The sequence below is a fragment of the Halichoerus grypus genome, chromosome 8, assembly GCF_964656455.1.
Source record: "Halichoerus grypus chromosome 8, mHalGry1.hap1.1, whole genome shotgun sequence".
NCBI classification, from domain to species: Eukaryota; Metazoa; Chordata; class Mammalia; order Carnivora; family Phocidae; genus Halichoerus; species Halichoerus grypus.
The window spans coordinates 3,943,719-3,955,908 of record NC_135719.1 but is presented as its reverse complement, the minus strand read 5'-3'; the positions used below and the strand labels follow the sequence as shown (position 1 = coordinate 3,955,908).

At 40.7% G+C, this 12,190-nt stretch overlaps 2 protein-coding genes across 3 annotated transcripts in view; one reads left to right on the top strand and one right to left on the bottom strand.

The window, feature by feature from the left end:
- The window catches only part of TM6SF1 (transmembrane 6 superfamily member 1), a 29,510-nt gene extending 22,851 nt beyond the window's left edge, over positions 1-6,659 (top strand). Inside the window, exon 10 of one of the 2 annotated variants that reach the window (XM_036067124.2) lies at positions 6,507-6,659. In XM_036067124.2, coding sequence (XP_035923017.1) covers positions 6,507-6,644 — 138 coding nt within the window. In that variant the 3' untranslated portion in view covers positions 6,645-6,659. Of the gene's footprint in view, positions 1-3,423; positions 4,314-6,506 lie in introns of those variants that run through there. The other variant, XM_036067122.2, reaches the window with a different exon arrangement.
- Positions 1,465-12,190, bottom strand: part of HDGFL3 (HDGF like 3) — a 79,561-nt gene continuing 68,835 nt past the window's right edge. Inside the window, exon 6 of the mRNA XM_036067135.2 lies at positions 1,465-6,242. Coding sequence (XP_035923028.1) covers positions 6,237-6,242 — 6 coding nt within the window. The 3' untranslated portion in view covers positions 1,465-6,236. The remainder of the gene's footprint in view (positions 6,243-12,190) is intronic.

The window sequence follows — 12,190 nt, the reverse complement described above, 5'->3', positions numbered from 1 at the left end:
CCTGGGTCGGGAAACACCCCTTCCCACTGGCTGCTCAGACTCTCCCACTCCCTGGCTACAGCGGATGCTGTGTACTTCCTCACAAAAGGGTCTGGAAGCTTATCTGTGGATAATTTGGTTGTAGAGTTGACTCTCCTGGAGGCGAATTTTATGTTTTTTTTCCTTATGGAAACCTTTAGGAAATACCTGAAAGATTTCGGAATAACATGGATAATTGGGATACTAATGCAAATCCTCTTTTAATAGTTTGCTTCAAGTGTAACTCATCAGAAAACATCTTTATTTAGTATTAAAATTAGACTTTGGGTTTAATGTCTTCACATGATTATCCGTTAGTGGAGACAGATCGTCTTGAAATTGTCAAAAGGTCAGCAAGGGTATCTAGAAACAAAGAGCCCACCTGAGTTCTCAACAAAGTAGAATTTCAGATCATGAACAGGCGATTCTCTTGGCACTGCCCTAAGCACGCCACAGAGATCAGCTCACTGAACAGGCATAGCAATCCCTAAGAGGTAGGCTCCATTATTATCCTACTTTTATAGATGAGGAAGCCAAAAAAGGTTACATACCTAACCCAAGGTCATACTGCCGGTAGAGATGGGCTCTGACACTGGAGGTCTGGTTCCAGATGCAGTGTTCTTAACCCCTGGACTGTGCTGCTCAGAAAACCCTAAAAAATGACACAGTTCTGGATTAACTACTTATATTGTATCGGCCAAATAGCCTGGCTGTTGTCCCAACATTAGTTTTGGCCTATGATACTTATGTGGACACATGATACTCTTTCAGCTCTTCTTTCTGGAACCGAGATCGTGATTTTTAGCCATCCTTTCCATGTTGTCTCTAAATATAAGAAAAGGGAGCTATTAAAATTTAACCGTTCTTGGCTTTTTTTTTTTGCCGCATTTTCCATTCTAATCGTCCATTAAAAAAAAAAATCAAAGCATATCTTGTAAATTTACTTGAGGTGGAAGCTGATTTAGAAGGGCAAGAAAGAGGATTAGGGGCTCCCAACGTCAGATCACTGAACTTGGCAGAAGTTTCTGGGCTCCACAAGTTGTACCTATGATCCTGGGTGACAGTCAGCTCAGCGGCACTGAGCCCGGAGCCCCCGGATGCCAGCCCAGGTGCCAGGCTGAGCTCTCGGTCCTGCCATCGGCAGGCCTCGTGTGCTGGGGGAGGGAACCGTTCTCAGCGAGACGGGGTTTTTGCGAAGCCTGGGGAGGAAGCAGTGGTTGGGTGCTGACTCAGCGGGAGGTGTGGCCACCGTAAAGACACCTGTTAGAGCTGCACGCACTGCCAGAAACCGCAGAACACTGGCCTCAGGCTTCTCTCACCTGCGGACACCTCTTTGCATTAGAAACATAAGTAGGTAATTCTGGAGAAGGCAGGCCTACCGAAATAGGTATAAAAATAGAGAAATGCTTTGTAGAACCTTTCTGTACTTTGACAGTCACAAGACCATTGTTGTTTAATGTTTATTGAGCTCTAACAATGCGAGAGGCGCCACACAAAACATTAGACACAGTACCTGCCCGGTGGGCTTACAATCTAATCTAAGGACATGATCATTTTGTAATGTTGCCATGATTTTCCTGTTTTTTGAAAATGAGGTATTAACTGCACTGGGGAGTGCAGGAAAAGAGCCTACGGAATCACTGACTTTTTATGCAGGTTTCCCTATGCAAGTAGGCATGATTGCTCATATTAATCTCTCAAAGTATGGTTGGCACTTCCCCAAACCTGGTGATTTTTGTCATGTGTACAAGTGTCTATAAAGACAGAGACACCGAACCCACATTTCTGAAGATCGAGGTTCATATCTGGCCTCTAGTCCAGAAGTTTGGTTATACTATTCAGAAAAACAGTGTTACTCAAAAGAAGCCCGAGGGAAAAACGGCAACAAGGGGCCAAGCTCCTGATCAGTGCTCCTAGAACTACCCAAGAGCGGCTCCTCGGAGCAGCCCCTCCAGTACCCTTTACCCACAAGGCCGTTTGTCTTCAGCGCCCGGAGATGGAATGCTTACCATCTGCGGGGTGCCCTCTGGGCCTCTGCCTGGGGGACATGTGCTTGAGGGCAGAGCCCTCACGGAGCCTCAGGGATCACAGTGCAGACAGAGGTGGACAGTTCCTGTGTTGGTCCTTGGTAACACGCCACACTAATTTCTTATCTCCAGAGAGTAGCAAAACTGTACTGTGAGGTCCCTAGAATGTATCAGTAATTTGTAAAAATGTAGCCTGTTAAAGTACCTGTCACTGATACAGATCCATACACATGCTGCCAATGAAAGCTTGTCCTTTTCTTCTCTTGGTAAAGTCAAGTGCTAAGGAACACTTTTATCTGTTAACCACTTAGCAGAATAAACTGATTTCATACAGAAGTAAGTGTAAGAACTTATACGTATTTAAATAAGCAAATTATTTAGTTTTTCATTCTTATTCTGTGACTTCTTTAGGTTATAGTATCTTCTCTCTTCACTTTGATCCTGATGAACTAATAATTCATCACTTGTTATATTTAGATTTCCAATCCTTTATTCACATATAGCTTAGATTTCCAGACTCCAGGGTTGCATTTTGTAACAATACGAGAATCCTGAGGAAATCCTCACACAGAAGCCTTTTCTAATACAGTTTTCCCCTGTGCTTATGAAAAGTATCAAAAAAGATACATTCTGAATGTACGTTATGAACAAGTATATAAGTACAAATGGGAAGCTCTAGCCTCAGGTTATGCTGACAAGCTGTACTTCTAAATAAATTAGAATTTGATTTGAAAAGGTTGCCTACATGTACATTTACCATTTTATAAAGAGCAACCACAGTCCTACCCCCACCCAAGTTGGTAACAACCTTACTTACAAAACAACCCTTAAGTATTTTTAAAGTTGCATAAAAAACAAATACATGAAGAAATAAACAGAAAATATATAATGAAGGGCTTTGAGCTTTTGTTGCAAGGAATAGGTAAAAAAGACTGATTAATGAAGCTGAGGTCCTCAGTGCTTCTCTTTAAATAGCTATATTAAAAATATTTTCACTTTCTAAACTCTGTACTTTCTTCATTTTTACTGGAACACATTTAGTAAGCCACAAGGAGTGCCTTATAGATCTCCAGAATGCAAATCAGAAGGAAAAAAAACCTGAGATTTTATTCAATTTTTCTTTTAAATTGAGCACTAATGTTTGGTAAGGGGCACTGGATGGGTGGTAAAGCCACACTAAGGAAGGTTTACTTTATTTGAACAGTTATGTTAAGACTGGCCCTAAATTCAGTGAAATCCTGAAGATTATGGATTGTTTGAGAGTACTGGTTTTGAGGGCACAGGAAACATGGTCTGAATGAGTCATCCAGAACACATTGTGAATCCAACTGAACATAGAATTCATGCTTACCTCCCCCCTTTTTTTTAAATGCAACAGGCTCAGTTTTCTCACATCGGTGCTTCTCTTCATGCTAGAACTGCTTATGTCTACAGAGTCCCCGAAGAAGCGAAAACCCTTTTTCTAGCATTAAACATAGCATATGGAGTTCTTCCTCAGCTCTTGGCCTATCGTTGTATCTACAAACCAGAGTTCTTTATAAAAACAAAGGCAGATGAAAAAGTTGAATAAAGATATTATTTCATGTTCTTCCTCTCTAGATTACAGACTCTTGTTATCCTGGTACTGATATTTTGTCCCATTTCACTCCCTTCCCATACAGGAATACTTAAGAATATGTAAATTCTTGCTCTGCACTCTATGTGTGAGCTCTCATATGGTTTTGTGTGGGTAAATTTTCTTTTTTTGAAGGAAAAGTGAAGTTGAGAAACAGTTTGTTTAAAGAAATATATTCAAAATTATTTGTGAATAAGCTTGACCTTCTATTTCAATATTCTGTTTGCACATATTAAATATAACTGTAAACAATTACAACTTAGCTCCTACAATAGTGAGCATGAACATGAACTATTCAAAAGTGAATATGGCCTATGCATATTAAAAAATTCAAAACAGCAAATACATACTGGAGATACTTTTGGCATATAAGATACATATGTGTCATTATTAACCTCAATATAAAAAGCAAATCATCACAATATTTTAAAATGTTATTTGAAATATGTTTTCCCAAGGAAAGTATATTATTTACTGCTGTTTTAAAAATTGCTTTTAATAAAATTTTTTTGTGAGTCTAAATAGCTAAGGAGGGATCGATAACTTTATCATTACCCTTAATGAATACTTGTTTTATTGGTGACTGGAAATATTTCTATTGTATTTCTGTGTATATTTTTAATAAATTTTTTTTGGCCTTTTATGAAAACAAATCTTATTAAATTTGAAACATTTTGTAATTTTTTTCAGAAACAGTTTTGTAGTCTTTAGGATTTTTATTTTAAAAATCTGTCAGTTACATGTTCCAATTCAAAATGTCATCTACATTCTCCTTATGTTTTAGTGTGAGCAATGAAGAGGACTTTTGATGAATTAATTAAATTTTATTAATTTAAGATTGAACTAAAACACTCAAAATTAAAAAGTACTTTTCAAGGAAAAAGAACTGGAGTGGCATCCCTACTATCTTTTAATGAACTTTTCATATTTGGAATTACGAGTATAGAGAAAAATTAGTATTTGTTAAGCAAGAGAAACAAACTAAAAGTCCAGCCGCCCTCTCAGTGCCCTGGAGGGGTCAGCAGACTGGCGCTCTCCTAGCTCAGCTGCCGTAACCACCGGCACCAGCACCATCCTCAATGGCCCTGGGCTTTTAGAACGTCTCGCATTTTCTCTTCATGTTATTTATTAGCTCTTCACCAAAATAAGAAAACAAAAAGAAAATGGGAGTTGAAACCAATGCATGGATAATGTCAAGTGTGCGAATTTAGGGTCCACTGAGCTGGTAAGTATTATCTGAGATGTGCAAGCAATAGTGTAGCCATTCCTTTCCCTCCCCCATGTTTACAAAAAACCTAAAACCCAGGCAGTGTTGAAAAAAAAAAAAAAAGAAAGAAAGAAAAAGAAAACCCTCACCTGCACTTGATTCTATTGTCAACTTGCTGTTAACAATTTTTGCTTTAATATATGAATTACATTAATACCTCACATTACATAGATGAAGCCAAATTACACTAACTTTGTTGTTTACAACCTCAAATCTTACTCCCAGTACACATTCCAATAAATTTATTCTGTAAAAACAATACATTTTTTTGTTTTTGATTTTTTTTTTTTTTACAGTAAATTTTTCAACTACAAACCTCGAATACGCGAAAGATGTTCCAAGGACAAGCATAACAGGATTGATAAAACCCAAACTGACTAAATGTGTTCTCACAATATAAGCTGGCATAAAAATAAATAAAATCCTCTATTATCACAATAGCAACAATAATGTACACATAATAATGGTTTGTGGATGAATATCAACTATTCTAATTCTAGTTCCAAAAGAAAACAATGGTTCATTTAAAAGTCAATGCTTTGTCTGATTTCCCATAGGGCTACTGCTGATTCCAGCTTTAAAATGTAAATTATCCACCTTGAGTGATTAGCTCAAATTGTATTGGCATTGGGGAAAAAATAAATCATTGCCTTTATTTTGGAATAACACAAAAGACTCACTAACTTCACATATAAAAACTGAGTTTGTGTACGTAACAATATGAGTTTTGAGAAGTATAAGCTGTCGACTAGCTATTTCTAATACGGAATAGATATTTTACAATATGATTAAACTTTACACATGGCCTCAAAACTGAAGGACAATTTTAATTTCATCTTCAATATGCCAACATTATGTGTTTAGGAACTGGTTCCTGGGTTCTGTCACAGAGAGGAAATCCCTTAAGCATTATGTTGAGTGGTCATTTTTAAAAAATGCTAATTTATATTTAATGGGGTGTCTGGTGATAGTGGAGTAAAGGCAGGAGAATGATGAATGTAACTGCCTTGATAAAAGGATCCTAGACATGTATAAGTCTGTGCAAAAATCTTGATAATCCTTAGTGGTTAAGGGCAACTTCATGCAACCAAATAACATGAAATTAAATCAATAACCTTAAAAAAGGCTAAAATGTCTTTTTTTCCCCCAAACACAACAGAGAGGAATGTGAATAATGTACATACAAACTGGGGTTCTGTCAATGACAACAAGGAATATGTGTTGGTTCATATCAAATCCAAGATTATTAGACAACCAAATGTATAACCTTCTTGTGGTTTCTCTTAATATGCAGCATTCATTATGGTAGTTAGGTCTGTAAAAAAAAGAAAGAAAACAAGCCTTTAGATGATTTAGGATATTAACAATAAAAGCTATCCATACCTATAAAGTATATAATAAATGGGGTTTTCTGAGATTTTAATCTGTACTGCAGCATTAACAATACTCAGCAAGAACAGCCCGTGAGGCTTTGCTTGATACGTATCAGTTCAGAAAGCTAAAGGAGGTGCTAGGGCATCTTTAGTGCCCCGTTCAAAAACAGGGAACAAAACAATGAACTCTGTCTGCTGTCTGGCAGGGACAGAGTGCAGCAGTGTGCACTCATACAGCTCAGGACAATGTGTATTGCTGGGATAAAGTCACTGGAGAAACTGAGATAACCCATCTTTGTGAGGACTGTGGTGTTAGAAAGAAAGGTAAGCTGCTTCAAATTTAAAAAGCATTTGGAATGTGTGCAAATTATTCTGTATAATTTTTTTTCTGTATAATATTTATAACTTAATTACTTGGGACATATGGCTCAAAGAAGTACAAGATTTAACAAAATCAAGATGTACGAAAAGAAAGGAAGTCTAGATTTCTTTTAAAATTTAGATGGCAACCGTGTGACAAAATATTTCCATATCCGAAAAGAACTCTGTTTCAGTCTGGGTCCTACTTTAAATTGTATCAGGTTACATTTCCTCATAGGGATGCTGTTTTTGTTTTTTTCATCATTAACCCGAATACATTACTCTCCCCACCCCCTAATGCTCTCAAGGGATGAATGAAAGAGGGAACTCAGGCCCCAATATTTTTTCCTAAAACAGCTTGCTTCCATTCTTCCCTTTGCTAACTGAATGAACTTACTTGTGAGCTCAGGAGTGCTCACTCGTGGGTATGTTCTCACATACATGGTCCAAATCTACAGTGTACAGTATACCATATATAAATAATTCCAGGACTTCAAATAGGAAAAGTTACTAAACCTCAAGATGGTAGAAATACAGAAAATTTCTCTTACAGCCTGTTCTGTTCCTACCAGAATAAGAAAGTCAATTAAAAAAAAAAAATAAAAATCACATTTAAAATCTGTGAACCTGCAAAATGCAGTAACTAGTGACTCTTAATTATTTATTAACACATAAAAATACTAGATATGATAATACTCACAGACCTTGGGGGATTTTCCTCCCTTGTGAAGGAGGAAGACACCCATATAAAGCAACAAAAAATTGTTAACAAATTTATTTAATAACGTCTTTTTATTAATATCAATGTGAAAGGCAATAAAATCTGTGTTTACATTGGTAGAACATTCATAGTAACAACTACTCAAACGGTATTGAAGAACATTTTCGGGACAGATGGTCCCATAGCAGCCTCGGAATAGAATTAATGCTCCAAACAAAGTAAAGGCGGTACTAGAATGTGACCACAACTTTAAGGACTTGGGGTTTTGGGGTCTTTCAGCAAGGTGTTGTCAAATGGGTGCTTATAAAAAGCGGATTATAAATCCATGTTTTCAACTTGTCGTACCATCACCACTCTGTTTGCATCTCTGCATCAAAAACTAGCTGCGAATTCATGCTGGTACGTATCCTGGACACGGCGCTCGAGTATTTACTAGCCTGGAAGTCTCCTCCAAGTAAGCGGCCAGCAGCGGTTCCTCTGTGCTGGTGGCCGTGCTCTGCGCCAGGCCGCCCTCGGCTCAGGTGATGGCTGACTAACGCCATCAGATTCCCCTGAGGCACGTGAGTGTGAGGCACACGAAGAGGCTGTGGGCGGACGCAAAGCTGAACGATACCCAGAACACAAAAGTCATAGGATCTTTTCGTGGAGCACCACTGTCCCTTGACAAAATGATGACAGATAAACTATGGTTATCAGATGCTTTCTCAAAAGTAAGTGAAGTGAACCTATTACATCAAGGAAGACAACTGGCAGTATTTGTTGCCAACGACAAAGTTGGAGCTTTTAAGTGAAACTCAGAATTCTGGAAAACTTAATCCTCCATGATCAAGACTTCCCAATAAGGATTTTTCTGACAAGATATACCTGATATTTAAAAATGTGATTAAAAATACTTTATAATGAAATATTTGGAAGACCCAAATAACTCAGGGAACCACTATTTTCCAAATGGGTAAAAGCTATTCAACAGTCCAATGGACTTTATTACCAGAATCCAGAAAGTTCAGATTGCACATTGCAACTAACCTTTAAGAAAGTACCACTTACAGGGCGCCTGGGTGGCTCAGTTGGTTAAGCGACTGCCTTCGGCTCAGGTCATGATCCTGGAGTCCCTGGATCGAGTCCTGCATCGGGCTCCCTGCTCGGCAGGGTGTCTGCTTCTCCCTCTGACCCTCCCCCCTCTCATGTGCTCTCTCTCATTCTCTCTCTCTCAAATAAATAAATAAAATCTTTAAAAAAAAAAAAAAAAAAGAAAGTACCACTTACACAGAGCTGGTGCAGTATCCAAGAACATTCGCAACAATCTGAAGAAACTATTAAAATACTTGTATCTCCACTTTCCAACCACATATCTACGTGAGGCCACATTTTCTTCATACACCTCAACCAAACAACATATCGCCAGAGACTGAATACAGAAGCACGTACGAGAGCCCTGATGTCTTCTATTAAGCCAGACATTAAAGAAATTTTTTAAATGCAAAACATTGTGGGGCGCCTGGCTGGCTTTCAGTAGTGTGTGAGCTCGAGTCCCGTGCTGGGTACAGTAGAGGTTGCTAAAAAAAATTAAATAAAAACTTTAAAAAAAAAATGTAAAGCAATGTCATTTTTCTCAAAGCACTTCCTGAAAAAGGCAGTTTTCATAAAAATGTGTTATTTATATTAAGTAATGAGTACTATTTTACAACAAATTAATAAATATCTTAAAATTAGTTTTTATTCCTAATTAAATAAATATCCATAGTGTAACAAAAGCTCTTTGGGGCCCTCAATAACTTATAAGAGTATTAAAGGGGTGCTGAGACCAAAAAGTTTGATGAACCACTGGCTTAGAAGATAAGAGAGTACATGGTTAGAAGTAAGGCTGGACAGATAAACTGGGGTCAGAGTACAAAGGCCACTGCATGCTGAAGTAAGGAGTCTGGACTTGATCTTGAGGGCAATGGGGAGACGTAAGGATGCACCCCCATACTACAGAAAGAAAATAGGTCAGTGTTGGAAGAATAAAAGCGTGGACACTGCTTAGTGGTTACAGCGAACCCAGCGGCCTCTGCTCCTCCCTGCTATTACGTGCAGCCTTGTGGTGTGGGGACTTGACTCCAGATCCAGGGGTGGGCAGAAGCTGGCTGGCCCAAGCCAGTTTTGATCTGTTATCAGCGGTTGGTTCAGGGATGGGCAACTCTCTGACACGTCTCCAGCGATCCCTGCCTCCTGGTATTCACAGCCTGGTGTAATGCCCTCTCCCCTTGAGTGTGGGCTGGACCTTCTGACTTGCTTCTAATGAACAGGATGAGGAAAAAGTGATGGGAATCAGAGATTAGATTAGACTGGCTTTGGTCTTGCTAGCATGCTCTCCGTTGCCGATGAAGCTAGCCGCCATGATGGAGCTGCCTTAGGGAGAGGCTCACATGTCAAGGAACCTAGGGGGCCTCTGGCCAAAGTTAGTGAGGAACTAAATCCTGCCGACAACTACTGAGTGAGCTTGGAAGAGGACCAACTCCCAGCTGAGCCTCAAAATGATTTGAGCCCCTGCTAACACCTTAATTGCAGCTTTGGAGAGACCCAGAGATGGAGGACTCAACAAGTTTCACCTGATCCATGGGAAATGCCAGATGATAAATGCAATCTTAAGCCACTATGTCTGGAGGTAATTTGTTCATGGCAGTAAATGATACAGCAGACCCAAGCCAGTCAGTGCACGGTGCTCCTGTCCTAAAGGTTAGTAACCTCTACTTCAGAGCCCCGTGAATCAAGAAGGGAAGCGCCAAGTGTTCTGGAGCCTGCCTTTTTCTGCTTCATGCTTCGAACTGTCAGGAGTGAAGATGTTGTCAGAGAGCCTCTGGAAGTAAAGGGGACCCCAGAACTCGGTGGGTTCCTTGTAAGAACCTCTTCTCTCCTTCCTTCACCAATACTTATAACCTCAACACCATCTGCCTCGAGACTATCAAACCTTTTATCCTCATGGCCTTTTACTTATTGCAGTTACCACAGATGGGCTCCTGAGCACCTGTCACTTCCTAGACTCTCATCCCCAGTCAGCTCTGACCATGTTAGTTTTTGACCTCATCTCTTAAACTCTCCTGCGCCCACCCAGATTCCTTGATCTCCTCCACTAGGCCCATTGGAAATCAGTCAGCCACTAGTAAATCTCCCATATTCCCAACTTGCATTTCTCGGATATTCTGCCCCCTAATTTGTTCTAACGGAAACCTGGTTCTCCCTGGGGATTGTGCTGTTGCTTCTCCTGCAGCCCTCACGTGGTAGCTCTTTCTCTGCCACGGCTCTTGTATGACCGGCCCAGAGGTGGGGAAGGTGTCCTTCCTGATCGTCACCACTGTTTCTAAGCTGTTCCTCCTCTCTTCTGTGCTCTCGCCCGACCACCCAATCCTCCCAGCTTTGAACCTCAGTACTGTGAACCTCCACCCCTCTTGCCTGCAGTCACCTCCGGACCCCCTGGGTTACACTGTCATTCAATATCATAACCATTGGGAAGTCTCTCCATGTAGGTTGTCGTTCCAAAACTCTGACCTCTCAGTGCCTTGATTTTCTCTCCTCCAGAGATCTTGTCCTCCACCCTACCTCAGTCACTCATCCCCCATGGCTAGTTCTTAGGCAAGTGTTTCTCAACCCCTGGGAGTACAGGAATCCCCCACAGATCTGCGGTTTCACTTTCTTTGGTCAACTGTGATCAGGAAGCAGACGACCTTCCTTCTGACTTTCCTCCCTCGGAAGGTCGACAGTAGCCTACGTCACAGGGGCTTCATCATTCCCCTCACTTCAGAGGCATTCTGTCACTGCCCTTCCTCAATCACAGCACACTGAGGTATTCTGAGAGAGGTCACCTTCACTTAACTTCTGTTACAGAATACTGTTACAGTTGTTCTATTTTATTATGAGCTGTTGTTGTTAAGCTCTTACGGTGCCTGACTTACCCCTTAAGCTGTATCATAGGTGCGTACATACAGGTGAAAACAGAGTATAAACGGGGTTCGTACTGCCCACAGTTTCAGGCATCTACTGGGGGGTCTGGGACTGTACCTCCTGCAGATGAGGGGGGACAAGTGCATTTGCAAACATGGTTTTAAGTCACTGTTTTGGGGGCAAAGTTATGGAAGCATTTTTGGCTGTCATAAGAACTTGGGGGCTGTCTGGTATTTGACGGGCAGGCGTCAGGGGAACTGTGCCATGGACGGTGCTCACCCAGTGAAACGTCCCACTCGAGTACCCGCACCACCCGCGGGACAGCAGCAACCACCACAACTCTGCCATCATCGGATGAAACATCCCGCTCTGCCATCACCACTTGTCTCCAGCTATCTCTCTTTAGCTAGGATGCCACCTCCAGTAATTCTTTGATACTCAAAATCCTCTGACCCACTCCTTTCCTCATGCCTTTTTTTTGCTCCTTCCAAACATATTTTGGGTTCAATGATCCATCACTGTAACTGCTCCCTTCCTTGCACCAAATCCATTTCCTGCCTCTATCCCCCTTCCCTGTACTCCGGGCAAACCCCACTTCTAGTTACATTCAATTCCCGGACTTTCTGTAGTTGCACAGTTGAATACGCCCGGAGAGGGTCACACACCCAGCCCGACAACCGTCCTCACTTTAAATCATGACCACGAACCGCAAGGGAGCCCTCACTGCTGCCTGGCATCCCACTTCATTTCCCAAGTCTACTCACTCTTCTCTTCTTCTGACTACTTTGCCCCATTTCCTCTCTCCCTAAACTTCCAACACTTCTTCCCATTATCACTCTCAAATGCTGACCTCGCTTCCTAAGAAAACAGAAGCAATCAGATGAGAAC